This window comes from Ipomoea nil, unplaced genomic scaffold, assembly GCF_001879475.1.
Source record: "Ipomoea nil cultivar Tokyo-kokei standard unplaced genomic scaffold, Asagao_1.1 scaffold1043, whole genome shotgun sequence".
NCBI lineage: Eukaryota > Viridiplantae > Streptophyta > Magnoliopsida > Solanales > Convolvulaceae > Ipomoea > Ipomoea nil.
In genome coordinates this window covers 2,056,524-2,084,021 of record NW_017617471.1, presented here as the reverse complement: position 1 = coordinate 2,084,021, position 27,498 = coordinate 2,056,524, and the positions used below count along the sequence as shown (strand labels likewise).

Here is a 27,498-nt window from a genome sequence, read left to right as displayed (position 1 = left end):
CATAAATAAATAAATGTCAATGCGCAAATATATATATATATATATATATATATATATATATATATATATATATATATAACACGTGTATATTTAATTATATAATCATAGTTTTATTTTATTATTATTGTTGTTGTTATTATTATAATTATTATTATTATATAATATAATATAAACATTAACAATTACAAACTTAATATATTTAAGCGTAATAAAGATAATTATATTACTTTGAAACACTTCTACCATATTAATTTTGGAGTAATATAACGTTACTAAGTAATTGAACCAAATAAAGTAATATGAAATTAAAAAATATTATTTTTATTTTTACTTTCAAATTCTACTCTCATATACAAAATCTTGATATAAATACTTATATTATGTCTCGCATAAAAAATAGCGCCGCATCCAAAATAAAATAAAATTTGAGAATAGAAATAGAAATCTATAAAATTACCATAGGCGCCTAAACGTAAAAATGGAAAGAAGTCAAGAACGCGGGTTCACCTATGAGCGGGCTCAGGTGCGAAAGGAGAGGCGAGGGTTAAGAGAGCGCGCACAAATTTTTCTTTCAACTTTTCACAAACCTTTCAAATTCTAGGGCTTTTTCCCCCCTTCTTTTCTCCATAAATTATCAATTCATCTTTTCAATTCTGTACTTATTTACTTCTTCTTCTTCAATTTCTATCTCCGTATATTAACGTATGCGTGATATGTGCGTATCCTCTTCTTCTAATCTAAAATTCCAAATATATGCATGATCTAGATTCCTGGAACATAGATTAAGCAAAGTGTCCTTCCTCTTTCGGAGGTTTGCTGATTGTTGTTAACTATGGTGCGAGCAGCGAAGCGTGAAGCGGTAAGTACACGAAGTGGAGGAAACGGTGTAGCAGAGAGTAGCAACGGTAACAGTAACAATGACAGTTCCAGTGAAGAAGACGTTCTCGACCGCAGATTTCTTCGATCTCGATACCTCAACGTTAAGTCTCGGATTTGTGGTAATTTCCTTGTTTTCTACTACTTTGAATTAAGCTTTGTACAGGAATTTAATAGTTTATCTAACAGCTTTTTCATGACGATGCGTGTACTCCCATAGTAAATGTTGGTGAGGATCGGATTTGTTTTTTAAATTACTTACTGAATAAGTTTTAAGTAAATAGTTTATTTACTTGCTCTTCGTTGCACTGAAATATGAAGTTGATTTTCTCATTACTTGATTTCACTTGCGGCGGATATGTGGTTTGTGATTTTTGGCTGATAACCAAAAATATTGTGATTGCGTTCTGCAGATGAAAAGGATGATCTGTCCAAGGCTGATTCAGATAAGTTTACATCAATATTTGAAGAAGTTGAAAGGCTGCATGAGAAAGGTATCATTATAGTTTTACTTGCAACATTTACTGCTATTGTTCTCTTTTTCCCTTGAGTGACTGTTATTTCTTAGTGCTTATCATAATTGATTGATATACAGTTCAAAACCCCCGAGAACAAGTTGCAGATGCAGAAGCCTTGTTGGACATCACAAACACTTTGGTGACTTCTGTTAAGGCGCATAGCAATGAAGGAGTGACTCCTACAGATTTTCTTAGTTGTTTGCTTAGAGAGTTTGGTGATCAAGTAGGCATTAGTTCCAGCACAGATGCGAGTCAGAATTCTATTTGCTGGGAGGAGGTTGGGTTTGCTGTCTCCAATGTTTTCAAGAGTGCTCCTGGATGTTGCACAATGTTAGTATTAATTGGGGTCTCTTTCATTTGTCTTTTTGTTTAAGATTTCCTTTAAGAGAAAATTTAATTTTGTTTTCTTTTAGGACCGGGCCTATGACTTGTGAAGTTAAGCCACGGAAGCCTGTGGTGCAGAGAAAGCGTGTAAGGCCAACAGGAAATGAACGTCCAGAAGAGGTTAGAGTTCTCTGTTAATTTGCTCATTTCTTTTAATCTATAATAACACTTGCCTTTATAAAGAAACTGCATGAAGCAACAGGTAAATGGTTTTTGGTTTTAGTAATACTATATGAAATGTGATTTGCACCCTGCTGTAATATATGAAATTTGACTTGTTAATTGCATATGTATTATATAATGTGCGACACTCAATGTAGTATAATACACACCATTATATGCATGAATATGCTCAATGCATTCCCTTACCAAAAATGGAGGCTCACTTGCATTTGTAACCCCTACCTCGCTCTTATTTGGTGTTCCCCATTTTTGCAAAATAACATGATTATATTGTTCTGCTAAGTATTGGTGTGTTATCATTTCTAATGAACATGTTTTTTCTTTCTGTAGCTTCCAGAAAGTGAAGCTGAAAAGAACACAGACACAGACAAAAATATGGCAACAATGTTCCAAATCTTAAGGAAGCACCGGAGGGTCAGACTTGAAGCTTTGCTGCTGAATAGAAGATCATTTGCACAAACAGTTGAGAATCTATTTGCTCTATCTTTTCTAGCCAAAGATGGTAGGGCTCAAATAACTGTTGATGATAAGGGCGTTCACACAGTGGGTATGTTTTTGCTAAGCTTAATCTCCAACTTCTCTTGCTCTGTTTCTCTTTTGACTGAACAATCTTTATTCCAGGACCAAGGAACGCCCCTTCTGCCAATGCAGTTCTTTCTGGAGAAGTTTCTTACAAACATTTTGTTTTCAGATTTGACTTTAATGATTGGAAGGTACTTTTGAAACTACTTCTACTTAAAGCATCTTTTCTATTGCCCATATCAAACTTTGCTAGAATTCTTATCTCTTGCTCTTTAGAATTTTATTCACATTATGCTGCTTCTGCAATTGTAGCTAATGTTGGCATCTGTTGAGGTTGGGGAGGAATTAATGCCTCACAGAAATGAAGATGTCCCGGATAATTTTCAACCAGCATTGACTAATGAAGAAACAACAGAAAGAGGTCCTTCAACCCCAATAAGGAAGTTGTCCAGGAACCGAGGCCTGGTTTTGCAGGAGCAGACAGTTGTGGAAGATTCACCCGAAGGTGATGATTCAGGAGCAAGAGCGGCTGCGATTCGTAAGGGGAAGCGGAAACTAGGAATCTGATTCTTCCATAGAATGTGATTTAGGAATTCCAAGGAAAACTAACTTCGTTGTGATTTGTATATCCTTTTAGAATTTCTAAGGAAGGTGTAATGTTTTTTGGTACATCATAGATGTTACTTTCTTGGTAATATATAGTCACGAGTGATTTAAACTTGCCCTTATAATAGTCATTTCTTACAATTCAAGTTGCCAATAACATTGCATATTTAAATCATTAAATAAATGCAGATAAACACAAAACAAAACTTGTGTCATGGAGACTTTGTAACACAAAGCAAATCAGTTAAATGTCAATACTTCCCAAAACATCAAACATTATCAAATAAGTGTTACTCTAGACAATAATTTAATCATACGGCCTATTCTGAGGGACCCTACATATAGAAATTGACAAGCAATTGACAGGCCATTACTTATTTTGGACGTCAAAATTTGTACGAACTCACACAGAAACAGCTTGTTTAACAGTCTCATGGCTCTTGTCTTTGGGGATGTCAAGATCCTTAAACACTGGGCTGTCAACTCCCACTCCCATTGCATTAAGCCCATTATCAACATACACAACAGCGCCCGTGATGGCTGAAGCCAGAGGTGATGCAAGGAAAGCAGCAGCATTCCCAACCTCCTCTGTTAGAATGAACGATACAAAAAAAAGTTGAGTTTTTGGAAGCAAAGAACAACTATGCTTTGAAACACAAGTGCACTATTTTCTCACAGCACATGATACAGAAAAAAGAGCTTGGGATATTGAAAACCAATGACACAAAGAAGGAAACATGGCATTAGGGATTTTACTCACCTGCAGACAACTCCTTTTGCAAGGGAGCATTCTCAATTGAATAGTCAATCATCATATCAATAAAGCCAATAGCTTTTGCAGCACGACTTCTAAGTGGACCTGAAAGAGTTTTCCTCTAATTAATTCAAAATATATTGATCTGAGGCACTTTAAAGTTCTAGAGGGATGCAATGAAACAAAACAGTTTTTAGTAACTAGACATTAATGGTCAGTCAAACTAATACTCAACCACAGTTTGGACCATTAAACAGAAACATGCATTGTCACTTTCTAACATGAATTTTTGTGTATATTCAAAGGGTTCAATACATAAAAATTTAACCACCAAGTACATTAAATAAGTTCACTATACCACTCCACTTCACTAATCTTAAATGAAAGTTATAACTAGTAGAGCAAATGCGTAGGTGGATCGTACCTGCAGAAATTGTGTTTACTCTGACCTTGTGCTTCCTTCCAGCTTCAAAAGCCAGGACCTTCAAGAATTAAAAATTCCTTCTTAGCCATGCTCATATTTAAAGTTCATATATTTCAAAATGCAGACAGTAAAAAGAGGTTCGGAAAGGACTTACTCTAGTGTCACTCTCTAAAGCAGATTTTGCTGAGCTCATGCCACCTCCATATCTGCAGCATTTACAGAGAGCAATATAATAAAATACTGATAAACTGAAGAAATGTTTGAGTACTTTGAGGGAGGTTTACCCTGGAATTATCCTTTCAGAAGCAATGTATGTTAAGGAGATTGAAGCACCGCCTGCAAGGTAAAGAGAATCTCTAGTTTCACAAAATGCATGTATACTTTCTGAATTATGAATAAGCTGATTTATTTCACATAACAGTTAAAAAAGGTCTACCTGGATTCATAATGCGAAGAAAATGTTGAAGCAAAGAAATATAGGAATAGCTTGATGCGGATAATGCTGCAAGATATCCATATCTTGAAGTTTCAAGAAGTGGTTTGGTAACCTGTGTACAAAAATTTATCAGGCATTATCAGGATTCAGAAAAAGAATACAAATAGTACTGAAATTAAAGTAAAAGTGTACCTCTGGACCATTAGCAAGGGAATGCACAAGAATGTCAATTGTGCCAAAATCCTGTTTCACAGTTTCAACAACTTCCTACAGGAAACACAAAAGCCACCAGTTAAAAGGTTTGTTCATTTAGTCCTATTCCTAAAAATAAGTATAGCACCATACAGTTATGTAATTACTAAGATGGTGGACCTTATTTGAAAGTTGATCTCAATAAAATGAAGATGGAGTATACCCAGTACGGCAGAATAACAGGATATCATTTTAACAAGATATAAGTTCTTTAACTACAAATGATTTTGGCCTTCAAAAATCCACCTTTGAACATGTAGCAAGAAAGAGTCCAGAAACAGAAAGAATATGTAAACACAGTAGATTATGGAACAATTATGTTTTGTTTTTTAAAGCAAAAATATGATACCTTAACAGTCCAATTTGAGGAGCCTGCATAACGCTTGTTGGCTTTTATCTGAATTATAATACCACATATAAGTTTGGATTATGATATTTTTGAATCATGTTTAATAAGGAATCAGATGAGGAGACGGTTTTACATCTTCGGGAACATCTTCAGGACTGTCGAAAACCGCATCTAGTGGGTACACTTTTTTTATTTCCATCAGTGAACCATCAGGCAAGCTGAATAGATATATGAATTGTTACTCAGTAGAAAAATATATTAACTATCCGGCAAGCTGAATAGATATATGAATTGTTACTCAGTAGAAAAATATATTAACAATAATAAGGAAGAAGAAAAATCATGTCCTTACACTCGTGACTCATCAAATTTCCCACGTCGCAGACTGCTCTCAAAAATATTTAGTGCCTGAATAAAGAATAAAGTTAGAAGAAAAAATATTTGGCTTATAACAAACTAGTAAATTACTTCAGCTATATACAGAGTTGTAGATATACATACAGGAACCCATGTACCAACAAGAATTTCAGCACCTGCAGCTGCAAGGGACTTTGCTATTGCCCATCCATAACCATTATCATCAGCTACACCAGCAATAAATGCCCTCTTGCCTGCAGACAGTGGTTAACTCTGTCACTGAATGCAAATTGGTTGACAAATCACAAATTTCTTAAGCATGAAAAAAATGCAATGGCTGTTCAACTGGTATCTAAAACCTGTTCTATTTTTAGTACATGAGAATAGAAAAAAATTACTGCAAATAAAACAATAGCATAAAAAGAACATGCCAACAGAAAGGAATACTTTTGTTCTTCTGTGTAGGCAAGACACATTTATTTGGAAGATGTGAAAAAACGGAAAGTGTTTATTTCCTTTAGTCACAAATTGAAAAAAGTTCTCTTTAGCAGTCTTCCTAATTCAAAATTCTTTAGAACTATGCCAATTTGTATAAACAAACTTAAGGCATCTATTCAATCTTTGGCCAATTAGAGGTAGAACTGAGGAGAATTCCAAAGAGGATAGGAGGGCAGACAAAGATAACAATAAATACATAACAAAAGGCTTCACAAAGCATACGATGATACTTCACATAAATTACAAAAATGGACTAATAGAAAACCTCTCAAGTCAATTGGCAGCCCTGGCAAAGGGGCATTATCACTTGCACCGGACATTGCCTTTGTAACCATCCTTCTATGTTTTAAAGGAATGCAACTAAAGCCTTGAGAAGATAGCTTTGTTGCAGAGATAACACTCAAACTCTTAAGCTCAGCTGCAGATCTGCCCCTATTTTCTAAACCAAAACTTGCAGTGCTGGACTTGAAAATTTTACGAGATGCAGAAACACAGGGCTTCGCCGCTGCAATTTGCAGGCTAGGAGTAGCAGTTGCAGCCATTATAAGCAGCTTAAATTCACCAGAGTAAAGAGGAATCTGCACTGCAAGATGTAACAAGATCATGGCAAATTAGAGTAGAAAACAAACTCAAAACGCTCATACAACATAACTTTGTCAACGCATATACTACAGAAATGAGCTTATAGTGTCATGTACATTTGAAATGATCGTAAAAAATCACCTGAAAAAACAAAAAGCTCAACAAGCATCTACTTCTCAACAATATAAATCAAACGCGACAACTACGATGCAGTCCAGAGTAACATTAACTGTGAAACTACTCTTCAGCAGAAAACAAACCATACAAACTCACTTGCAGAAATCACCGACTAGAATTGCTAAAATTAAAAACTAATCATATCACAAATAAACACCTGGCGAGAGGTCGATTCATTGAATCAAGCCGATAAAGAAGGCAAAGTAGAACAAAATGTTCGGATTATTGAAACACAAACAAAAGGATTCACCTCTATTCTACAAATGCATACACATTTTGAGCGAAGCAGCATTTCAAAGGAGCATTTGGAAAATGATTATCCGGAAACTTACCTGCGGATCGACAAGGCCGAAGAGAGCGTGAAAGCTTAGGTCTCTCTCCCTTTCTCTCTCTTTGCTGTTATATATATGCGGTGAGATGTGAGTGTAGAGGGTTTCGATGAAAACGAAGCTGAAGAAGTTTGACGACGGAGGCCGTTGGGAAGCTTTGAAAGTGCCGCAGTTGTGAGTGAGTACAGGTGGGAAATTGCCAGCTATTATGAATTCACTGTTTTGCCCCTCTGTGTCTCCGGCCACTGGGCTTGGGCTTTTCAGTGTATGGGCCTTGATTCGAAAGTCAAAAGCCCAATTTGAAGTCTGCACTGTGATGACCCAATCAACCTATTATTATTATTTTTTTTGAAACCATAACAAGCTTATATTAAATCAAAGGACAGAGCATTACATATGAAGGAAGGAGGGGTGAAAAACCACTCCATACGTTCAGACATAGAAACGGACTCCCTCGCTAGGAGATGGGCCGTCCGATTCGCAGAACGTTTAACAAAAGAGATACAACAATGAGCAAAAGTGCTCAACATATCTTTAATATCAGCTAGAAGTAAGTAAAACGAGGTGACAAAAGAAAGAGATGAAAGCCCTTGAACAACCAATAAAGAGTCAGATTCCACATGAATGAATTGGATATTATGCAGCTTCGTCCAACTGAGAGCTTCCCGGATAGCTAAGGCTTCGGCTTCTTTGGGAGAGAAGACACCATTCCATGGATAGCTGGCTGCTGCAACAAATATGCCGTGATGGTCACGAAGAACCCAGCCAAGTCCCATATTGCCGGAATTAACATCTAAAGCTGCGTCGACATTGAGCTTAAACCACCCCTGTCTCGGCTTACTCCATTTCAAAACATTCTGATGCTGTCTGAGCCTTTGCTGACCAACCACATTAGTGCAAGAACTCCAATCTCTCCAGAAAGCTTTTGACTTTTTCACAATAGCTTTGGCTGGCACAGAAGTGTTCTTCCAAACTTTATCGTTCCTTGCACGCCAAATATTCCAACAGATAATAATAAAGAGACTGACTTGTGAGGGCTGCAAAGAGGTGAAAACCTTGGCGAACCAGTCCGCACAGTTATGGAACAGACTAAAATCTGGCAGAGGACCAAAAAAAATCCAGCACTGTGCTGCAAATCTGCATTCAGTAAGAAGATGGATAGCTGATTCCTCGGCATTAAGACACATAGGACACAGAGGGCTGCAATCAATTCTCCGTTGGCGCAACTTGTCTGCGGTTGGGAGACAGCCGGAACAAGCTTGCCAGATGAAGGTCTTCGCTTTAGGTGGGAGATGTGCCTTCCAAACGACAGCCCAATTTGCAGTAGGGACACTGCCCAGATCACTTGAGATGGATTTGTAACAGCTCCTAACCGTAAAGATTCCTTTCTCGTCGTTGGCCCAAATCACCATATCTTCCCTAGCAACCTGCGGAATAGGAATTCTGAGAATAAGCTGAGCATCCCTGGGATTGAAGATGTCTTTAACCACACCCTCATCCCAGCCCGATCCCTGGACATTCAAGAGGGAGCTCACTGTTGCATCAGAAAGATAAGGAAAAGGAGGAGTTGTGACCATGGGATTGACCACATCAGGTAACCATTTGTCGTGCCATATGCGAACAGAAAGCCCATTTCCGATTCTCCATCTACAATTTCGGTTAATGATGTTTTTTGTTTCAAGCAGACTAGACCAAACGAAAGACGGGTTACCTCCCTTTGTTGCCTCAAAGAACTGTGAATTTGGATAGTACTTTGCCTTCATAATTTTTGCAGCAAGATAATCGGGGTAGTTGATCAACCTCCAAGCTTGTTTCGAGAGCAAGGCTAGATTAAAATCCTTGATCCTACGGAAACCCATACCACCCCACTTCTTTGGAACACACATTTTTTCCCAAGCCATCCATCTTAAACCCCCCCCCCCCCCCCCCGCGCTCCACCTTTCCCCCACCAAAACCCATTCATTATCCTCTCTATATCACTCACCAGCCCCTGGGGGAGCAAAAACAAATTCATAGCATAGGAAGGTATCGCTTGGATAACACTCTTTAAAAGGATCTCCTTTCCGGCCCTAGAGAGGAATTTGTGGTTCCAGGAGTTGATTCTAGCTGTAATCTTACCCTTGATGAAACCCAGAATCTCCGTCTTGTTCCTGCCAACTAAAGATGGTAACCCGAGATAGTTCCCCGCATTTCCCTCCATTCTCACCCCAACAGTAGCCCCAACAGCCCCCCTTACTGCCTCCCCCACATTTTTGCTAAAATTTAGAGATGACTTGTCGTAATTGACCAATTGGCCGGTGGCAGCAGAATAAGACTCCAGAATATACTTACAGGTGGTGCTTTGAGTTTGATTGGCTTTGAAGAAAATATAACTATCATCGGCAAATAGAAGGTGGGAAATCCTAGGGGCATTACGAGCAATACTGATTCCATGAAAAGTTCCCAGAGATTCTTGTTTCCTTATGAGAGCACTCAGGCCTTCTCCCACGAGAATGAATAAGAATGGAGATAGTGGATCTCCCTGCCTGAGACCACGCTGCGGTATGATAGGACCGAGCTCGTTTCCATCTCTAAGAATGACATACTCCACCGTGCAGACACATTCCATAATTAACATCACCCATCTTTGGCAGAAACCGAACTTTAGAAGCATAGCTCTCAACATCCCCCATTCAATGCGATCATATGCCTTGCTCATGTCAAGCTTTAGGGCGACATAACCGTCTGCTCCCTGCCTCTTGTTCTTCAGATAATGTTGAGCCTCAAAAGCTATCATGATGTTGTCCAAGATAAGCCGCCCCGGGATAAAGGCGCTCTGGTTCTCCGAGATTAGGCTACTCATAATTGGCTTTAGTCGGTTGGCAAGAACCTTAGCAAAAATCTTGTACACTACATTGCAAATGGAAATTGGCCTCAAGTCCCCCATTAGCTCTGGCTTTGACTTTTTTGGAATAAGAACCAACTGTGTGGAATTTAGACCTCTTGGCAACTGGCCATTCTTTAAAAAATCATTGCAAAGTTTCACGATGTCAGGCCCCAGGATATCCCAGTAAGTTTGGTAAAAGCCAGGATTGAAGCCATCAGGGCCCGGAGATTTATCCGGATGCATTCCAAAGACTTCCATTTTTACCTCATCAGCACTGGCATTACGAAGAAGGTCGATATTAGTATCCTCAGTGGTTCTGGCTTGTATGCAGTTCAAGACCGGTTCCATATCACCCTGAGAAGACGTGAACAAGTGCTTGAAGTAACCAATCATGAGGTTGTCAAGCTCAGGACCCTCTTCACGCCATACTCCACTGTCATCCCTAAGCTTAGTAATGATGTTATTTCTCCTTCGACGTTGGCAAGACATATGGAAGAATTTCGAATTCACGTCACCACCCTTGAACCAGTGGACCTTTGCTCTTTGCCTCCAGAAAGTATTTTGTTTATTTAGGAATTCCATGTAATTCCTCTGAGCTTCTGCGAATTCCAACAGTCCTTGAGGATCAGTTCTGGTAATAAGAGTATCCATACGTGCTGCCCATTGATCAATCTTGGGTTGGAAATTAGTATTCAGTTTCCTCCCCCAATCCCATATAGCCTTACTACAGGTATTGAGACGAATTAGAACATGATAACCAGAAGAGTGCTCCCAGCAATTTGAGACAATTTCCCTACATTGATTCTCCTTCAACCAAATATTTTCAAACTTGAACCTTTTCCTTCTATGCCGACGATCCGTAGGGATGGTGCATAGACACAGAGGTAAATGGTCGCTAGTAGGTACTGTAATGGACCTGGCAGTAGCACTCCCGAATCTCTCCGCCCACGCATCATTGATCAAAATTCTGTCAAGCTTCTCACGAATCCAATTTGGAGAGCCCCTGGATTTCTCCCAAGTAAATTGACAGCCATCGAACTCGAAATCTCTTAGGCCGCTACTCTCGTTGATCAAAATTCTGTCAAGCTTCTCACGAATCCAATTTGGAGAGCCCTTGGATTTCTCCCAAGTAAATTGACAGCCATCGAACTCGAAATCTCTTAGGCCGCTACTCTCGATCGCCTCATTGAATCCCCTCATAAGCCACTGGGATGCGGGTGGGTACCAACCTTCTCAGAGGGGACGCGGATATCGTTAAAATCGCCCATTATCGCCCAAGGAAGAGAGCATATCGAAGCCAGGTGAGCAAGTCTACACCAAGATTCCCGCCGTTTGTTGCGCTTAGGATTCCCGTAAAATCCCGTAAACCTCCAAGGTTCGGGATTGTTTGTCAAAGTGATGGTAGCATCTATATGATATTTAGAGAAGCCCCTGATACTAACCTCAGAATCATCCTTCTATAAGAGGGCTAAACCCCCACTCCGCCCCAAACTATCAACCGTAAACAGTGCATGAAAGCCCACTTTATTTTTTATCGTCTGCATCTTCGAACTGTTAGCAAGAGTTTCCATTAAAAAAACAATTGTTGGCCTCTTAGAGTGGATCAAGTCCACCAACACTTGAACTGTCTCAGGGTTGCCAAGCCCACGACAGTTCCAAGCTAAAAAACTCATTGATGTAGGCGGGTCTGCCCAGCAGAACCCACCTCTAAAAAATGGTTAAGCCCATCATTCTTACAGCCTTCCTCATCCACGTTCATGGACTCCTCAGCCTGTTGATTGCACTCACTCGGCCCATTAAGGTCTTGGGCCCTTCTTTTCCTATTCTGATCTTGCATTAACAGATCCATAATGGAGGAATGGGGTTGAACATTTGAAAAACTTTTGTCGCATGTATCATTAATATTGCCAGTGTGAGAACTTAATGCTTCTGAACTCTGAGCACCCACGCCTCTTACCTCCTGGTTATTATCCAACGGGTATCTCACAGTACTATGTGCTGATTGTCTTCCCCCGTCCTCGTACCTCGGGATTCCATCCTCTGATGAATCGCCGACAATGATCTCCGGCTCCTGAGAAAGATGGGAGAGCAGTTCTGAGCGTTGCCATCTGCTGGCCTGGATAGTGTTGTTTCTTCTTGCCACTCTCAACTCCGGACCATACGGTTTCACAAAGCTCTCATCATCTATATCAAGCTGTTGTGGGCAAAATTTTTCACCATGCCCAAGTCTTCCACAGATGAAACAGAAAGTGGGAAGCCGCTCGTACTTGCACTCTAACCAGATAGACTCTCCATTTGGTTGCTTGATCTTCACCCCTCTACGCAAAGGTTTGTTGACCTCGATGGTTACCCTAATGCGAAGGAAAGCATTCCAAGTGCCATCATAGTTTGAGAAATCTGCCTTCACAAATCCTCCCAAACGTGCTCCTATGATCTCCACCATTTTTTGGTTGGCAAGTGAACGGGGAATCATGTGGATCTGGATCCAAAAATCGGCTTTGTCCAGGAGAACATCATAGGGTGATGTGTTCCTCTCGAGTTCTTTGAGAATGAGCAAGCTTTGGTCGTACGACCAAGGGCTATCGTTCAGGACTCTTTTCATGTCCTTCAAGTGGAAGAAGTAGAAAACAAATAAGTTAGGGGATATTTCTTTTGAAAGCATACCCCTTATCGGTCTACATACGGTTGCAAGGATGTCCTTCATGAAGTTGAACTTCACCGGTTTGTCTGTGAGAACCGTTCCAACTAGAGTGAAGACTTCTTCATCCCCTTCTGGATTCAACACATCTTCGTCTAGTTCGATCTCCACGTCGTCGTCATCATGAATATTCAGGGCAGCATACCTCTCTTCCAGCGGTTCCTTTCCTTTGCTGGATGAAGCCATGGCGGTGAAAGCAGAAAGGAAAGCCAGGTGTGATAGTAAAGCACGAGAGAGATTAATGGGGAGAATACTGAGGGGGATCACAGAATTTTCTCCCGGAGACGTACGATCATTTATGTGCTTGGGTGATGGGGAGATGAACTTCAACATATGTACCATGCAATAACTATCTGACAGGAAAAACAAAAACCGTTCACCAACTCCATTAAAGAACATAATGGATGCTCAACGACTCCATACGAGGAAGATAATAAATGCAGATCGCATTAAAAGGGGGAAAGCATGTCAAACACTAACATGAGGGAAAGCTTGTCAAAGAGACAAGAGGAAGAACTCTAGAGAGAGCTAGAGAGAGAAACAGTAGACTGCGCTGCATATAATTCCTATGGCGGGTTGTTATCAACCTATTATTATTGTTACTGTATTATTTTGGGTGTAGCTCATAAAGAAGCAAGCATTTATTAAATTAGTATGATTTTATGTGTTGAATATTGGTAAATTTGAGTAAATTAATCTCAACGAGATTTAAAGTGACAAATTTACATTTCACATAACAAACGTGACATGAGTCTTATGTGACACAATTAGATTAAATTAGTCTTATTTTTAACTTTTAAGTATACATTTATTATAAGACTCAGTTTACTGGATTAGTCACAATCTCACTTCATGAGAGAAATGTTATTTGATTTCACTAGATTAGTCTTTAAGACAAATGTGATTCAATTTGAGTGAACTAGTCTAACTTCATGAGAATATAGTAATTCATTTAGCTTAATCTTATTTAATTCTTTTAAATATGGAATATCTTAATCTAATTATAAGTAGCACCACCAGTTCCATAACCCTTGTTGACCTCACGCCCCGCATGGGTATTATGTGCCACGGTGGTCCTCTGAGTCCCCGTGGCGGTTCCGATCGGACGCGACTCCACCACCCCCTCCGTCACCTGCCCCATCGGGGCTCCGGTGCCGTGCCCCGGCATGGCGGACATCTGATGAGCTCCCATCGGATTCCCCGTCCTCCCGGTGGTTGAATACGAGTGCGGTTTGTTGGTGCCGGTGGTTGACGCACCCTGCCGCGCCGCCGCGTTCTGCTCCTTCGCCTCCTCCTTGTTCAGCTCCGCCTGGTTGATCCTCTCCTCTTTCTTCTTGGTAGCCATCTCTTTCTCCATTGGATCATGAGCCGTCATTCTTTCCATCTATAAATGCATTATTATTGATTAGTACTACAGACTAAGCCACTGACAGTTTTTAAAATAAGAAATTAAGATTCTAACAGCGACAACAACCAGTGTGAGATTATGCTCAGAATGAACAGATACTTGTGGAGATTTATTGGTAAAATTACCTTCTCTTGGACGACAGCTTTAGTTAGTCACTAATTCAGTAGACAGTATTTAAAAGAAGAAATTAAGATTCTAACAATGACAACAACCAGTGTGAGATTATACTCAAAATGAACACATACTTGTGGAGATTTATTGGTAAAATTACCTTTTCTTGGACGACAGCTTTGGTTTTTTCCTTTCCGGCTATTGCCGAGGCGCCGACGTTGGCGGCGGTCTCCTTCATGGCCTCCATTTTCTGTTATTTTCCGATGGTTTTTCCCTTTTCCGGTAAGGTTGATAAACAGTAGCGCGTTTAGTACAGTACAAAGTAGAAGATTGGGTTTTATACAGTCTTGTAATGTCAAGGGTTAAGGACACGTGTCATTTGAACGTAAGTAAGTACGAGATGTTTCATACATACTTTCGTCGATGTGCTGACACGTGTCGACAGATGTCTATTTGCCCGAAGCTGCAGCTTCCTCAGCTCGTCGTGGTGGTTGTTCTTAGACTGCATGGATAAGTTTATTACATGTTCCTTCAGGGTTTGGATAAGATTGGCAACACAGAAATGAATAATGGAGACATGAGACGACATACGATTTAAAAATTCTAAATACGGAGTATATAGTTAGTAATATTTTGCCCTCAAATATGCAGTACGGTCTACAAAAAAAGACTGAAATGTGAAGGTAGAGACATGTATTTCTCAAAATATGAACGTCCATTTTTATAAACAACAATATGAAAAAGAGGTTTGGAACATGCGTTTGATTTCAGAAGTGATTAAACCACAAACACAGATCTTTGTGTTTTTTTTTTTTCTTTTTAAAATTTGGTCGCTGGCGAAGCTGCCGCGACACCCTTCTCCAGCGAAGGAGAATGCAACCATTACCTTCTCCTTTGTTGGAGAAACCGTCAACCAAATTGCTGGCTTCTCCAGCAAAGGAGAAGGCAACCAGTCGCCTTCTCCTTTGCTGGAGAAGGGTGTCGCTGGCAGCTTTGCTGACGACCAAATTAAAAAAAATAAATAAATAAATAACACAAACACAAGTGAGACTTGCATTTGTGGTTTTATCACTTCTGACATAAACGCAAGTCTCAAACTTTTTTTTTTCACAAAAATGGACATTTACATTTTGAAAAATATATATCTCTATTTCACATTTCATTCTTTTTTCATGTGGTCTACTAAATAATAAAGGAATAGCTCACAAACATTTTGTGAAATTTTCAATGAGTTCTCCATGAAGAGAAAGAACACATGAATGCCAAAAAGAAAAAAACACGTTTCTAAGAGGAGCATGTAATAAAAATGTACAATTCTTTGAAAATTTTCAATCATCAAGAGCGCCAACTTTGTGAAAACAAACAAGTTATTATACCCCTATATTGGCCATTATATATGTTTGTTATTATACCTATTGGCCATTATTACATATCTAGTTTGCAATTTAATTCATCTAAAACTTATTTCCTTCGCCCGTATTCTTTTAAGACATGAATTTTATGTGTATGTTTATATATATTGAAAGGAAAACTTCAATAACTTCCAGAACATAGAAGAAATCTAAATAGTATGACCATGTTGAAAACTAAACATATTCACTGATCTACTAACTATCAGTGATCTACTAACTAATCAAATAGATAATTTAAATGTCCGACATTCTTTTAAAACACAAATTACTAACGAATCAAATAGACACTGATTAGCGTACTATACACTTTTATTAGTGACTTGTTTGAATGTTTTGTTATGTAACCACTTGAATGGACGCGCGAAACTATAATTCATTTATTCTGTAAATTTTATTCCAAGTCTCCGAATACAAATACATACATTGCAGGTGTTGGAAAAGATAGATATATAAGTAAAAACAACAAACAGCAAAACCTAATCACACATGAGATACTGTAATCAAACAGCAAACAGCAAAACCTAATCACACATGAGATACGTAATCTAGTGATGAGATCAGTAGTACGTAGGTCTGGTAGGAACGTCGTAAGGGTCGTCGTTGGGGTTTTGAACGGCGGCGGGGCAATTGGGCGGCTCGGAGTTAATCGGCGCCGGCGCAGGCACCGGCACCTCTCCGCATATGTTGGGAATGACGCGGTCACCATAAGCTGGAGGGGTTCCGAAATCGGTGGTTTCATCGTAGGAGACAACGTCACGGCCTCCCTGCCGTGCCACCACATGCCTTTCGGTAATGTTCCGGTCATGAGCTTCCCACTTGTTCACCTCCACGTCGTACTGCTTCGCCGCGTCTTTCTCCCGCTTCGCCGCGTCTTTCTCTCGCTTCGCCGCGGCTTCCTCCCGCTTCCTCGCGTCTTCCTCCCGCTTCGCCCATTCATGAGCTTCCTGCTTGTTCACCTCGGCGCCGTGGTGCAACTCCTCTGTCTTCCGCGTCGCCGCGTCTTTCTCCCGAGACGCTGCTGCTCTCTCCCGCGCCACCGCGTCTTTCTCCCGCTTCGCCGCTTCTCTCTCCCGCGCCGCCGCCTCTTTCTCCCGCTTCGCAGCTTCTTTCTCCCGCGCCGCGGCTTCAAGAGCTTCCCGCTTGTTCACCTCCGCCACGTACTGCATCTCCTCTTTCTCCCGCGTCGCGGCGACGCGAGCGTCTTTCTCCCGCAACGCCACGTCATGAGCTTCTCGCATAATCGACTCCGCAACTTGCTGCATCTCCTTTTTCTCCCGCGCCGCGGCGACTCGGGCGTCTTTCTCCCGTGCCGCCGCCTCAAGAGCTTCTCGCTTGTTCGCCTCCGCCACGTGCTGCATCTCTTCTTTCTCCCGCGTGGCGGCGACTCGGGCGTCCTTCTCCCGCGCCGCCGCTTCAAGAGCTTCTCGCTTCTTCGCCTCCGCCACGTGCTGCATCTCCTCTTTCTCCCGCGCGGCGGCGACTCGGGCGTCTTTCTCCCGCGCCGCGGCAACCCGTGCGTCATGAGCATCTCGCTTAACGTCTTGAGCTTCTCGCTTAATCGCCTCCGCGATGTGCTCCATCTCCTCTTTCTCCCGCATCGCGGCGACACGGGCGTCGTTCACCCGTGCCGCCGCCTCAAGAGCTTCTCGCCTGTTGGCCTCCGCGACGTGCTGCATCTCCTCTTTCTCCCGCGCCGCGGCGAGGCGGGCTTCTTTCTCCCGCGCCGCCGCGTCATGAGCTTCTCGCTTGTTCGCCTCCGCCACGTGCAGCATCTCTTCTTTCTCTCGCGCCGCCGCGACTCGGGCGTCTTTCTCCCGCGCCGCCGCGTCAAGAGCTTCTCGCTTGTTCACCTCCGCGACGTGCTGCATCTCCTCTTTCTTCCGCGTCGCCGCGTCTTTCTCCCTCATCGCGGCGACTCGGGCATCTTTCTCCCGCGCCACCGCGTCAAAAGCTTCCCGCTTGTGCACCTCCGCGTTGTACTGCATCTCCTCTCTCTCCCGCATCGCCGCGTCTCTCTCCCGCGCCGCCGCTTCTTTCTCCCGCATCACCGCTTCTTTCTGCGCCGGATCACAACCCGCCACCCTCTCCGCCTATATCCAAAATGAACACAATAATAATTTGAATTAAAAGCAAAAATAAAAGAACAAAACCAAAAACCCAACAAAAAGGAAACTAAACCTGTTCTTGTACGATGATTGTTGTCTTCTCCCTCCCACCCTTGGCTGAGGCGGTAGCACAATCCATCTTCTCCCTAGTAGTTTGCATTTTCCTACTTGTATATTTTCTTCTTTAAACCTCTTTGCTTTTGTGTTTTTCAGATTTCCTACTAAAACTTGATAGTGTCTTTGGCGAGTTTAAATAGGTAGCTAACGAGACGTACGATGTCGTATTGGTTGAATCAATCTGTTTCTTTTCTAGAAAATAAAATAGTGAATGAAATCTAAGTAATGATTGAAATGAGCAGAGCAGTGCCACGTTGATTGTAATGGGTAGGCGTGGAGCCTCCTAAAGGTTCCTTATCTTATTCTTTTGCATGTCACGGTTGTATTGAGATGAGAGCTCTACAGATAAAGGAGAAACTTGATTAAATTGGTCGAACAACTTGCTTGGTAATTGCATATTTATTGAATCACAAGAAAGTCAATCAATAAAAAATGAAAGTAATGTGTCGAATCATTCTCCGCAACCTGACACATAAATATAAATGGTTTTCCAAATAATAGTGTGAGCAATACGATTTTCGCAGATCACTCAAATCATAGCAATATTGTGTGTATTTTTCGTACAACATTTTGTATCTTTATCCTGGGTTAAGTCTACAAAATTTGACTTTTATTCAAAAAAAAAAAAAAAAAAAAAACTCAAATACGTATAAGATCAATTATTGTTTTACTTTATTTTAAAATAAAAAATTATTGGTTTACTTCCAAGAATTTTCTTTTGTTAGTCATCATCGCAAGTAAATTGTTATATCATGCACCAAGGATCAACCTTTGTAAAGTGAATCCTGATTCAAACTGCATCGTTATAGGTAAAATGGTTAACAACTATTCACATTCTTCAATATATACACACTACAATCATGATATACTTGTAGTGTAATATCTTTATACATTAAACTTCTGTTTCTAAGGACATGTAAAAAAATCTTATAAACCCACCAAAAAGTGAATATAAATATATATGCAATCTTATAAACCCACCAAAAAGTGAATATAAATATATATGCAATTTATTATGTATATTAAGGTGATAAATGTTACGGAGTACTAAACATGATACATTGATTGACATTGTTAAAGTGCTATTTAGACCAAGGTTTAATATGCCGAATAGATAGCGCTTAATGATATAATTTGTATATTCTAAGTAATTCTTAAAAAAAAAAAAAGTTTTGAGAATTCGAAAATACAATATAAAATTATCGAAAATTGTGAATTTTAAAAAAAAGTAAACTATGAACATTTAATAGGCAAATTATGTATTTTTAAATCTGATTTTACATTATGGACCGGATTCACATAATAATTTGCATCCTCTATAGTTTACGTACGTATCCCAATGATTCTGCATATTATATACAGAATATTCAAAGTTAGCCTTGAAACCTTCAAGTCATACTAATAAATTGAGACCAGGTAGTAAGTATAAACGATTACACTGCAGCAGGTGCATGTCACACAACATTCATCATGCTGCACAACATTATTGAAAATAATGGTATTTAGGATATGTTTGGTACATGAGTTTATACACTAGAAATGAAAATTAAAATTATAGTTAGTGTTTGGTTAATTCTTAAAATATAATTATGAGATTTTTTTATTTTTTAAAATAAAAGAGCTAATTCATTAATTTTATGTGGTAGGGAATATCTCGATCGACATAGCTTCACCACGACCGAGAAGCCTTTGTCTTTTTCTCTTTGTCTTTGCAGGTAACAGGTCGGGCTCCTTGAGAAGAACCCGGTCGTGGGCCGACCGGGAGTTGCCCGAGCGACGGTGTCGACCACCGAGCGGTAGCCCTTTGGCGAGAGAGCTGACGAAAGACACGTGGCGATTCTCTACGACGACAGACAGGGCACCCGGGAGGACGACACGTGGTGGCTACGTGGAGGACATGCCGAACGGCTGGAATCCTGTCCCCGGCATAGCGGCTATAAATACCCACAGTAGCTACAGTGTAGGGGACTTTTGGACGATCGATAGGTTGTTGTTAGAGAATCCCGACCCAGTCAGTCGGCACTCAGAGCAACCAAGTAGATTGTACTTAGGGCCTTTACCGTGATCAATAGAGATATTTACTTGCTTTAATTGGTCTCGGGTTGTTATATATTGCTTACGTATAATTTGCAGTATCATTTTGGCGCCGTCTGTGGGGACCCGTGTAAGAAACCAACGTCTTGACGAGCACCCGATCTCTATATCAACATGTATCCGTGGGCACACAACAACTTTGCCGACGACCAGGCGGATGCGGCGAGCTCCTCCGACCACTATGCTACCCAACAGCAGGGTCAGACGATGGACCTCAACCTCAACCTCTCACCACCGCATCCGTCAAATGCATACCCGGCCACCCAGCAACCGGTGAATTACATACAACCGGGATACCCAACACCCGGTCTGCCATACCAGCAGCAGCCGATGATGTATCCCGCCCAGTATCCGTACCCGCTCCCACCTCCGCCGTATGGATATTGGCCAGGCCAACCGATGTGCTACACTTCCCTGGTTGGTTATCCACCATATACGCCTGCTTACACAGCTCCAGCCGCCGCCCCTCCAGTACAACCGACCGCACAGGTAGAGCCGCAGCGTCAGTCCGCGTCCCGGGCTCGACGCTCGGCTCATTCGCGGTTGGGGTCGGGGGGTGCTGATGCGATGGAGGCCCCAGCTCAGGCCGTCCAAGCGGAGGACCCTGAAGAAGTTGCCCGAGCGGTGGCTTTTGATCGTCTTCGACCGGAGATGCGCCAGCGTTTGGGACCCCAAGACCCGAACCGCGGGCAAGAAGACGTACAGATGCAGGAGGCTAGCCAGGAGGCTTCATCTGGGTATAGCGGGTCGAGATCTCACCGACGGCGACGCGCTCGGGATACAGCCCAAGCCGCCGAGCTCAACGAAACCCGAGGATTACTCTATAACCTCTAGGCGGAAGTTGCGCAGCTCAGGAATGCGTACCCTGCAACACCCCCGGTCAACCAATCGACCCTGCACCAGACGCCTTTCACAGCAGCGGTAATGGCCCAGCCTTACCCGCTTGACTTAAAGGTCTCTGGAGAGAAGAGTTACGACGGACGGGCAGATCCTGAGGCCCACGTGAATGATTTTTTCAGCAACATGATGCTGAAGGGCGTTTCGGACGCCGTGATGTGCAGGGCCTTTTACTCGACCCTCACTGGTCGGGCGGCAGAGTGGTTCCGTACCCTGCAACCGGGGTCGATCGATAAATTTGAGACCCTGGCGATCAAATTTGTGAGGAAGTTCATCACTTCCAAAGTGGTGAGGAAGTCCTACATGTATCTCGAGAAGGCCAAGCAATTAGAAGGGGAAAGCTTGACCGATTTCCTCATCAAATGGAAAGCGGCGGTCGGGGAGGTCGAGCCTATGGACGATGCGACCGCCACCCACATACTTCACATATCTCTCCGGGCGGGGCATTTGTATCAGGACTTCATCCTACACCCCCCGACCAGTTACGAGGAGGCCCTTCGGAGGGTCACAGATTACGCCAACGCCGGCGAGGCGAACGCCGTAAAGCGCTTGCAGGAGGTCGGCTCTTCGTCCCGTAAACCGGCCGGCCGGGCGGAGCATCGGTCGGGAGATGACAATCCCCGATCCCGCACCAGGCCTGGCGAGTTTACGGCCTTGAACCGATCCGCAGCGGAGGCCATGCAGTACGCCCAGTCCTGCAATCTCATCAAACTCCCCCATCCCGATCGAGACGGCCCTGACAAGAGTAAGCACTGTGCTTACCATCGATGTGCCGGGCATGATACCGAGGAGTGTACCCACTTACGCCAATTGTTGGAAGATTTGCTTAACAGGGGAAAATTGGACAAGTGTGTGGGGAAGAGAGAGGACAACAAGAGGAACACCGAGCGGAGGGATCATAGACGTTCCCATCACCGCTCTGATCGATCTGGGCAAGACAGAAGGGACGATCGGCGGGATGATCGTCATGTTGATCGACGAGACCCCGACCCTCCGTCTGGTAGCCGCCCGTCCGGAAAGCCTACCATCCACGTCATTTTTGGTGGACTGGAGGATGCTTCCCGACCGCGGACTAATTGCCCGGTCGCTATAGTGGATTCCCGGGGACCAACCTACCAGCAGCGACCACGGCATGGAGGCGCTCGTGGTCACGATTGACGTTAAGGGGACAGACGTCCAGAGGGTTATGGTTGACACGAGCAGCAGTGTGAACGTCCTATACTTGGACGTGTTTGAGAAGCTTGGCCTCGACAGGAAGGAGCTAACTCCGGTCGGTGAACCACTGTCAGGATTTACCGGGGCTCTTATTTACCCCGAGGGAAAAATAACGCTCCCGGTGGAGATCGGCACACCTCCAAAGTCGATCCAGACGGAGCTGGAATTTGTTGTGGTCAACCTCCATTGCGTCCACAACATAATCTTGGGCCGACCCGCCATTATGAAGATCGGTGGGATAATTTCTATGCCTCACCTGTGCATGAAATTCTCCACCCCCAATGGGGTCGGTGTGGTCCGTGGCGATGTCCAATCCGCCCGGAAATGTTACACCCGAGCGGTTAATAGACGCGACTCCGGTCCGTCTTCCCGGGTGAACACCATAGCCAAGGAGGAGGCTAAGGATCGGAAGGAACAACCTGAGCCTTCCGAAGAAATAGAAGAAGTTCCCCTGTCCGAGGACCGCCCGGATAGGAAGATCAAGATTGGCCGAGCCCTCACCCCCGAGCTTCGAGCGGAAGTTTTGGCCATACTCCGGGAGTACGCTGATATCTTTGCGTGGGGGCCTGAAGACATGCCCGGGATCGATCGATCGGTCATCTGTCACAAATTGGCCGTCGATCCCTCAGCTAAGCCGGTCGTGCAGAAGACACGACACCTTTCTTCCGATCGCCGCGAATTTGTCAGAGAAGAAGTCAAAAAGATGGCGGCGATCGAGCACATCCGTCCGGTGGTTTATCCCGAGTGGGTGGCAAATATCGTTCTTGTTCCTAAGCCCCCAGCATGGAGGATGTGCATCGATTTCACGGACCTCAACAAGGCCTGTCCGCTCGACCCGTATCCTCTACCGAGCATTCACCAGATGGTCGACGAGACGGCCGGGGCCGAATTAATGAGCTTCATGGATGCCTTCAAGGGGTATCATCAGATCATGATGCACCATGAAGACGAGAGCAAGACAGCCTTCGTGACCCCGGATGGGCTGTATTGTTACCGAGTGATGCCGTTCGGCCTCCGGAACGCAGGAGCGACCTACCAGAGGATGGTCAACATGCTCTTTGCCGATCTATTGGGCCGAACGATGGAAGCTTACATCGATGACATGCTGGTCAAGAGTCGGGACCGATCCGACCACACTCGGGACCTCCGGGAGTGCTTCCAGATCATGAGGAAGTACCAGTTGCGGCTGAACCCGACCAAGTGCACATTCGCGGTTCAGACCGGCAAGTTCCTCGGCTATATGATGACCAAGAGAGGAATCGAGCCTAACCCGGCCAAAGTAAAAGCGATTCTGGACATGCAGCCACCTTCCACCGTTCGAGAAGTCCAGCAATTGACCGGTCGGTTGGCAGCCCTCAGCCGGTTCCTCTCCAAGCTAGCCGAGCGCGCTTTACCTTTCTTCAAGGTATTGCGGAAGGTTAATGGATCCGTCTGGGACGAAGAGTGCTGAGCAGCTTTTGATGAGCTGAAGGAATATCTCATGTCACCGATCGTGCTCTCCAAGCCTGAGCTCGGAGAAGAGCTAGACGTGTACCTCGCCGTGTCTGATCGCGCAGTAAGCGCAGTGTTGTGCCGAACCGATCCGGAAGGGTCCAGCGACCGGTGTACTATGTAAGCCACGCGCTACATGGTCCCGAGCTCCGGTACTCCCGGCTAGAGAAGGTCGTCTACGCCTTATACATTGCCGCGAAGAAGTTGGCTCCCTACTTCCAAGGCCGAGCAATTCGCGTGTTGACCGATCAGCCGATCGGGCCAGTCCTCCGAACTGCTTCATCATCGGGTCGCCTAGTCAAGTGGGCGTTAATGTTGACCCAGTACGCCATCGAATACCGACCGAGACCGGCTATTAAAGGTCAAGCTCTTGCTGATTTCTTGGTCGAGTGCACCGCCCGGGATACCCGTCCCCCCGAGGTTGCGGATCCCGAGGCCGAGTGGTGGTCGTTGGCTACTGATGGATCAAGTAGCAAGAAGGGAGCAGGAGGAGGAGTGGTGGTCACGAGCCCGGAAGGATTCAAAGTCTATTTTGCTCTTATGTACCAGTTCCACCCGACCAATAACGAAGCCGAGTACGAAGCATTTGTTAATGGCTTACAGTGCGCTCGGGACTTGGGGGCTGAGTACATCCGAGCTCAGACAGACTCCGCGCTCGTGGTCGGGCAAGTTCTCGGGGACTATGAAGTCAATGGAGAGCGTCTGCAGCTTTACCGAGATCTTGCCATGGAGAAGCTTGCTCAGTTCCGAGGGTATACCGTCCGGCACATACCCCGATTGGATAATGCCGACGCAGATATCTTATCTAAATTGGCTCAAGATGCCCCGGAACACATGTCGAAGATAGCTCGGATCTTGGTGATCCCGAGACACAGCATTCATCGTCTACCGGTCAATCCGATCCAACCGGTAGAAGACAATTGGATCACCGATCTGAAGGAGTACCTCGAGCATGGTCGCCTCCCAGACGACCCACAGCGTGCTCGGAAGGCCAAGCTTAGAGCCCCGAGGTTCCAAGTTTTGGACGGTCGTCTCTACAGGCGATCGTATGGAGGCCCTCTGATGCGTTGCTTGACCGCATTTGAGGCCGATTTAGTCATGAAGGAATTGCACTCAGGAATTTGCTCTTCGCATCAAGGAGGCCGATCCCTGGCCCGTCGTATCATGCTGATCGGGTACTATTGGCCGTCCCTCCAGCTAGACTGTGAAAAGTTAGCTCGGGAATGTGAGACGTGCCAACTGTACGCCCGGATGCCTGGACGACCGGCAACCTTCTATCAGCCCGTCACGACCGCAATTCCTTTCGCAAGATGGGGGGTAGACATCTTGGGTCCTTTCCCTCAGCTTTCCGGTCGGAGAAAATTTGTGATCGTCGTCATCGATTACTTCTCCAAGTGGATAGAAGCCGAGCCCTTAGCCACGATCACCTCCCAGCAATGTGCTCGTTTCCTTTGGCGAAATGTGATTTCCCGCTTTGGTGTGCCCGTGCATCTCATCAGCGACAACGGCCGCCAATTCGTAAGCCAGTATGTCCAGAACTTTTTGGCCACGATCGGGACAACTCACGTTCGGTCGTCGGTGGCTTACCCGCAGGGAAACGGTCAAGTAGAGAACGCGAACCGGACGATTTTGGAAGGTCTGAAAAAGAAGTTACACTCGGCCGGTTGTAGTTGGGCCGATGAGTTGCCATATGTCTTATGGACTTATCGGACGACCCCGAGGGAAGCTACTTTGGAGACCCCTTTCGCCCTGGTTTACGGAGCTGAAGCCCGACTCCCGATCGAGGCTTGGATCCCGACCGATCGAGAAAGAACCTACAATGCCGAGGAGAATGAACATGCCATGGCGGTGGATCTCGATGGGGTCGAAGAAAAAAGAGAGCTAGCCGCTCGGCGTATAGCCGAGTACCAGAAGCGTGTGAAGAGTTCGAAGGACGTTCGGGTCAACCCTCGTTATTTTCAAGTAGGAGATTATGTTCTGCGATGAAGGGAGGCCAGTCAACCTTTGGAGGGCGGAAAGCTAGCTCAAAACTGGGAAGGGCCGTACATCATTAGCGCAATTATACGCCCGGGTACATACCGGCTGGAAACGACAACCGGTCGGGTAATCGAGGGGACTTGGAATTCCGAGCACCTCGTTATGTTTAGGCATTAAGCCTATTTTTTGTAACTTTGGACGAAGTGGGGGCTTGACCTGCGAGTAGGTCCCGGTCGTCGGCTGTAATTAAGCTTTATGATTGTAAATACTTGTTTACCGCCTGCGAGCGGGAAGGTTTTAATGTATATACGATCGGTGATTGCTCGACCGTTTGCATACGGCGGCCTGATCGGTTATTTACTATACCTTCAGTGCATGCAGATCAATTTATCTTCAAGCTACACCGACCGGGCGAGTCTATCAACCGGTCAAATGCGCTCCACATCGGCGGACATTCGAGTCACGCCATTGATTGGGGAAGCCAGGAGCCCTCAGCATAATTCCCCGATCCGTCCAACTTCTGTCCACTATCGCACCCACTCGTGCCTCGAGGGCACAATAGTGTGGGGGCTGGGATGAATGAAGTGTTGATAGGCCCATATCGTTCGGTATATCCTGACCGTGGGGCTTACTTCTTTTCGGAAAATTCGTCAAGACCTGGAGACCGGGTAAACTTGGTCGGGTAGGTCAATATTATGACGAATCTACTTTCAAAAAATCGTCAAGGCCGGGAGATCGGGTAAACTCGGTCGGATTGGCCAATTTTACGACGAAACATCAGATGTGCGACCAAGCCATAAGGCCCTAAGGTCGGGCGTTAGCAGGGTCGAGTATTGCAAGACCGGGCCTGAAGGCCGGGCGGCCGAGCGATGGAGATCAGTGTGTGCTCGAAAACGAAAGGGATAAGTTGAACAAAAAAAATTTGATTTTATTAATCAGCAAAAGCGCCCGGTACAAATTTCGGGACTGGGCTCCCGACAGAAGCTTATCCCTACTTCTTCGCTTCCCGAGCTCCACCAGCCTCCCGAGCTCCAGCAGCTTCCTTCTCGCTCGCAGCGGCCGCAGAAGACCCGCCTTGCTCAGTTGTCTTCTCTTTGGGGCTGAAGGGAGAAGGACCAGGATCAGCCAAGTCCGGGGGCAGCGTCGAGAGAACCAGCTGAAGGTCCTCCCCCTCGAGAGCTTGCTCCATCCGGGTACGAGCCCGCTCGAGCATCTTCCGCTGCCCAGCCTTGAAGGCCCACCGCCCGAACGAGAGGATCAGATCCTCCCCGACCTTTGTCCCCCGGGCTGCTGTGAGGAAGGCTGAGCCCGAGTCGCTGTCTTTGAAGACCGCTTGCGCCAACTCGCTCGGGTTACCGAGCTGAGCCTTCAGCTGTTTGGCCTCCTCGATTGCCCGATGGGCAACCTTCTCCGCCAGGGCCCGGTCCTCGTCGCTCTTTTTTAAGGCTTTTTGAGCCTTCTCGAGCTCGGCTTGGAGCTCTTTAACCTCCAGAAGGCGACGGGCGGCTGTCTTCTTATGGTGGTCGGCTTCCTCGGCCAGCATGGCCCGACCCTGTAATAATTGGGCCGCTCGGGAGATCTGCAAAAACAAAGATAGTCGGGGTTAGCCCGGTCGAAGACACTTGCACAAAAAGATGAATGGCTAAAGAAGGCTTACCTCGGCCAGATCATAGCCGATCCTCTCGGCTACCTGTGTGGGGGTCATCTTCCCCAGATCTTCTTTGGCTCGCCCCGCATTGCCAATCCGGGCCAATATGGACGAAGCGTCCCTTTCTCGCCCAACCGAAGGGCTCGGGCTGCGTTGTTCGCGACGGCGTTTTATGCCGCCCACCTCCCTCACGCCCTGCTCGGGCACTTTCT

General features: G+C 44.6%; 4 protein-coding genes across 6 annotated transcripts; 1 reads left to right on the top strand and 3 right to left on the bottom strand.

Moving 5' to 3' along the window:
* The first annotated feature begins 523 nt into the window (after positions 1–523).
* LOC109181671 (non-structural maintenance of chromosomes element 4 homolog A-like) lies at positions 524–3,180 on the top strand. The gene is made up of 7 exons (XM_019331548.1): positions 524–998; positions 1,290–1,370; positions 1,472–1,724; positions 1,808–1,898; positions 2,292–2,508; positions 2,583–2,674; positions 2,796–3,180. Exons 1-7 carry the CDS (start codon positions 833–835, stop codon positions 3,048–3,050), a joined length of 1,155 nt encoding a protein of 384 aa, XP_019187093.1. The 5' UTR covers positions 524–832; the 3' UTR covers positions 3,051–3,180.
* Positions 3,181–3,287: 107 nt separating this feature from the next.
* On the bottom strand, positions 3,288–7,436 carry LOC109181670 (enoyl-[acyl-carrier-protein] reductase [NADH] 2, chloroplastic-like). Of its 3 annotated transcripts, none has more exons than XM_019331546.1 (13): positions 7,251–7,436; positions 6,425–6,742; positions 5,806–5,915; positions 5,657–5,712; positions 5,438–5,522; positions 5,305–5,352; positions 4,896–4,970; positions 4,704–4,815; positions 4,552–4,603; positions 4,422–4,473; positions 4,268–4,325; positions 3,850–3,948; positions 3,288–3,677 (listed from the first exon to the last, which is right to left on the bottom strand). In XM_019331546.1, the coding sequence occupies exons 2-13, from the start codon at positions 6,699–6,701 to the stop codon at positions 3,493–3,495; spliced, it is 1,209 nt and encodes a 402-aa protein (XP_019187091.1). In that variant the 5' UTR covers positions 6,702–6,742; positions 7,251–7,436; the 3' UTR covers positions 3,288–3,492. The 3 variants fall into 3 exon arrangements, with proteins under 3 accessions (XP_019187091.1, XP_019187092.1, XP_019187090.1); XM_019331547.1 differs by having other exon boundaries at positions 6,425–6,737; positions 7,251–7,409; XM_019331545.1 differs by lacking the exon at positions 7,251–7,436 and adding an exon at positions 7,169–7,225 and having other exon boundaries at positions 6,425–6,737.
* A 6,263-nt stretch (positions 7,437–13,699) lies between these two features.
* On the bottom strand, positions 13,700–14,623 carry LOC109181673 (18 kDa seed maturation protein-like). Its single transcript, XM_019331549.1, has 2 exons — positions 14,491–14,623; positions 13,700–14,195 (listed from the first exon to the last, which is right to left on the bottom strand). The coding sequence occupies exons 1-2, from the start codon at positions 14,575–14,577 to the stop codon at positions 13,809–13,811; spliced, it is 474 nt and encodes a 157-aa protein (XP_019187094.1). The 5' UTR covers positions 14,578–14,623; the 3' UTR covers positions 13,700–13,808.
* A 1,478-nt stretch (positions 14,624–16,101) lies between these two features.
* LOC109181669 (axoneme-associated protein mst101(2)-like) lies at positions 16,102–18,076 on the bottom strand. Its single transcript, XM_019331544.1, has 2 exons — positions 17,921–18,076; positions 16,102–17,832 (listed from the first exon to the last, which is right to left on the bottom strand). The coding sequence occupies exons 1-2, from the start codon at positions 18,005–18,007 to the stop codon at positions 16,300–16,302; spliced, it is 1,620 nt and encodes a 539-aa protein (XP_019187089.1). The 5' UTR covers positions 18,008–18,076; the 3' UTR covers positions 16,102–16,299.
* Positions 18,077–27,498: the final 9,422 nt, after the last annotated feature.

Coding starts and splice junctions, on each gene's coding strand:
- LOC109181673 (XM_019331549.1), bottom strand. CDS start 14,577: ATGGAGGCCATGAAGGAGACCGCCGCCAACGTCGGCGCCTCGGCAATA. Junction 14,196..14,490: donor AAGCTGTCGTCCAAGAAAAG/GTAATTTTACCA, acceptor ATGCATTTATAG/ATGGAAAGAATGACGGCTCA.
- LOC109181670 (XM_019331545.1), bottom strand. CDS start 7,210: ATGCTGCTTCGCTCAAAATGTGTATGCATTTGTAGAATAGAG. Junction 5,713..5,805: donor TTGTTGGTACATGGGTTCCT/GTATGTATATCT, acceptor TTCTTTATTCAG/GCACTAAATATTTTTGAGAG. Junction 5,353..5,437: donor CTGAAGATGTTCCCGAAGAT/GTAAAACCGTCT, acceptor ATTATAATTCAG/ATAAAAGCCAACAAGCGTTA.
- LOC109181669 (XM_019331544.1), bottom strand. CDS start 18,007: ATGCAAACTACTAGGGAGAAGATGGATTGTGCTACCGCCTCAGCCAAG. Junction 17,833..17,920: donor CAATCATCGTACAAGAACAG/GTTTAGTTTCCT, acceptor TTTTGGATATAG/GCGGAGAGGGTGGCGGGTTG.
- LOC109181671 (XM_019331548.1), top strand. CDS start 833: ATGGTGCGAGCAGCGAAGCGTGAAGCGGTAAGTACACGAAGTGGAGGA. Junction 1,371..1,471: donor TGAAAGGCTGCATGAGAAAG/GTATCATTATAG, acceptor ATTGATATACAG/TTCAAAACCCCCGAGAACAA. Junction 2,675..2,795: donor TTGACTTTAATGATTGGAAG/GTACTTTTGAAA, acceptor CTGCAATTGTAG/CTAATGTTGGCATCTGTTGA.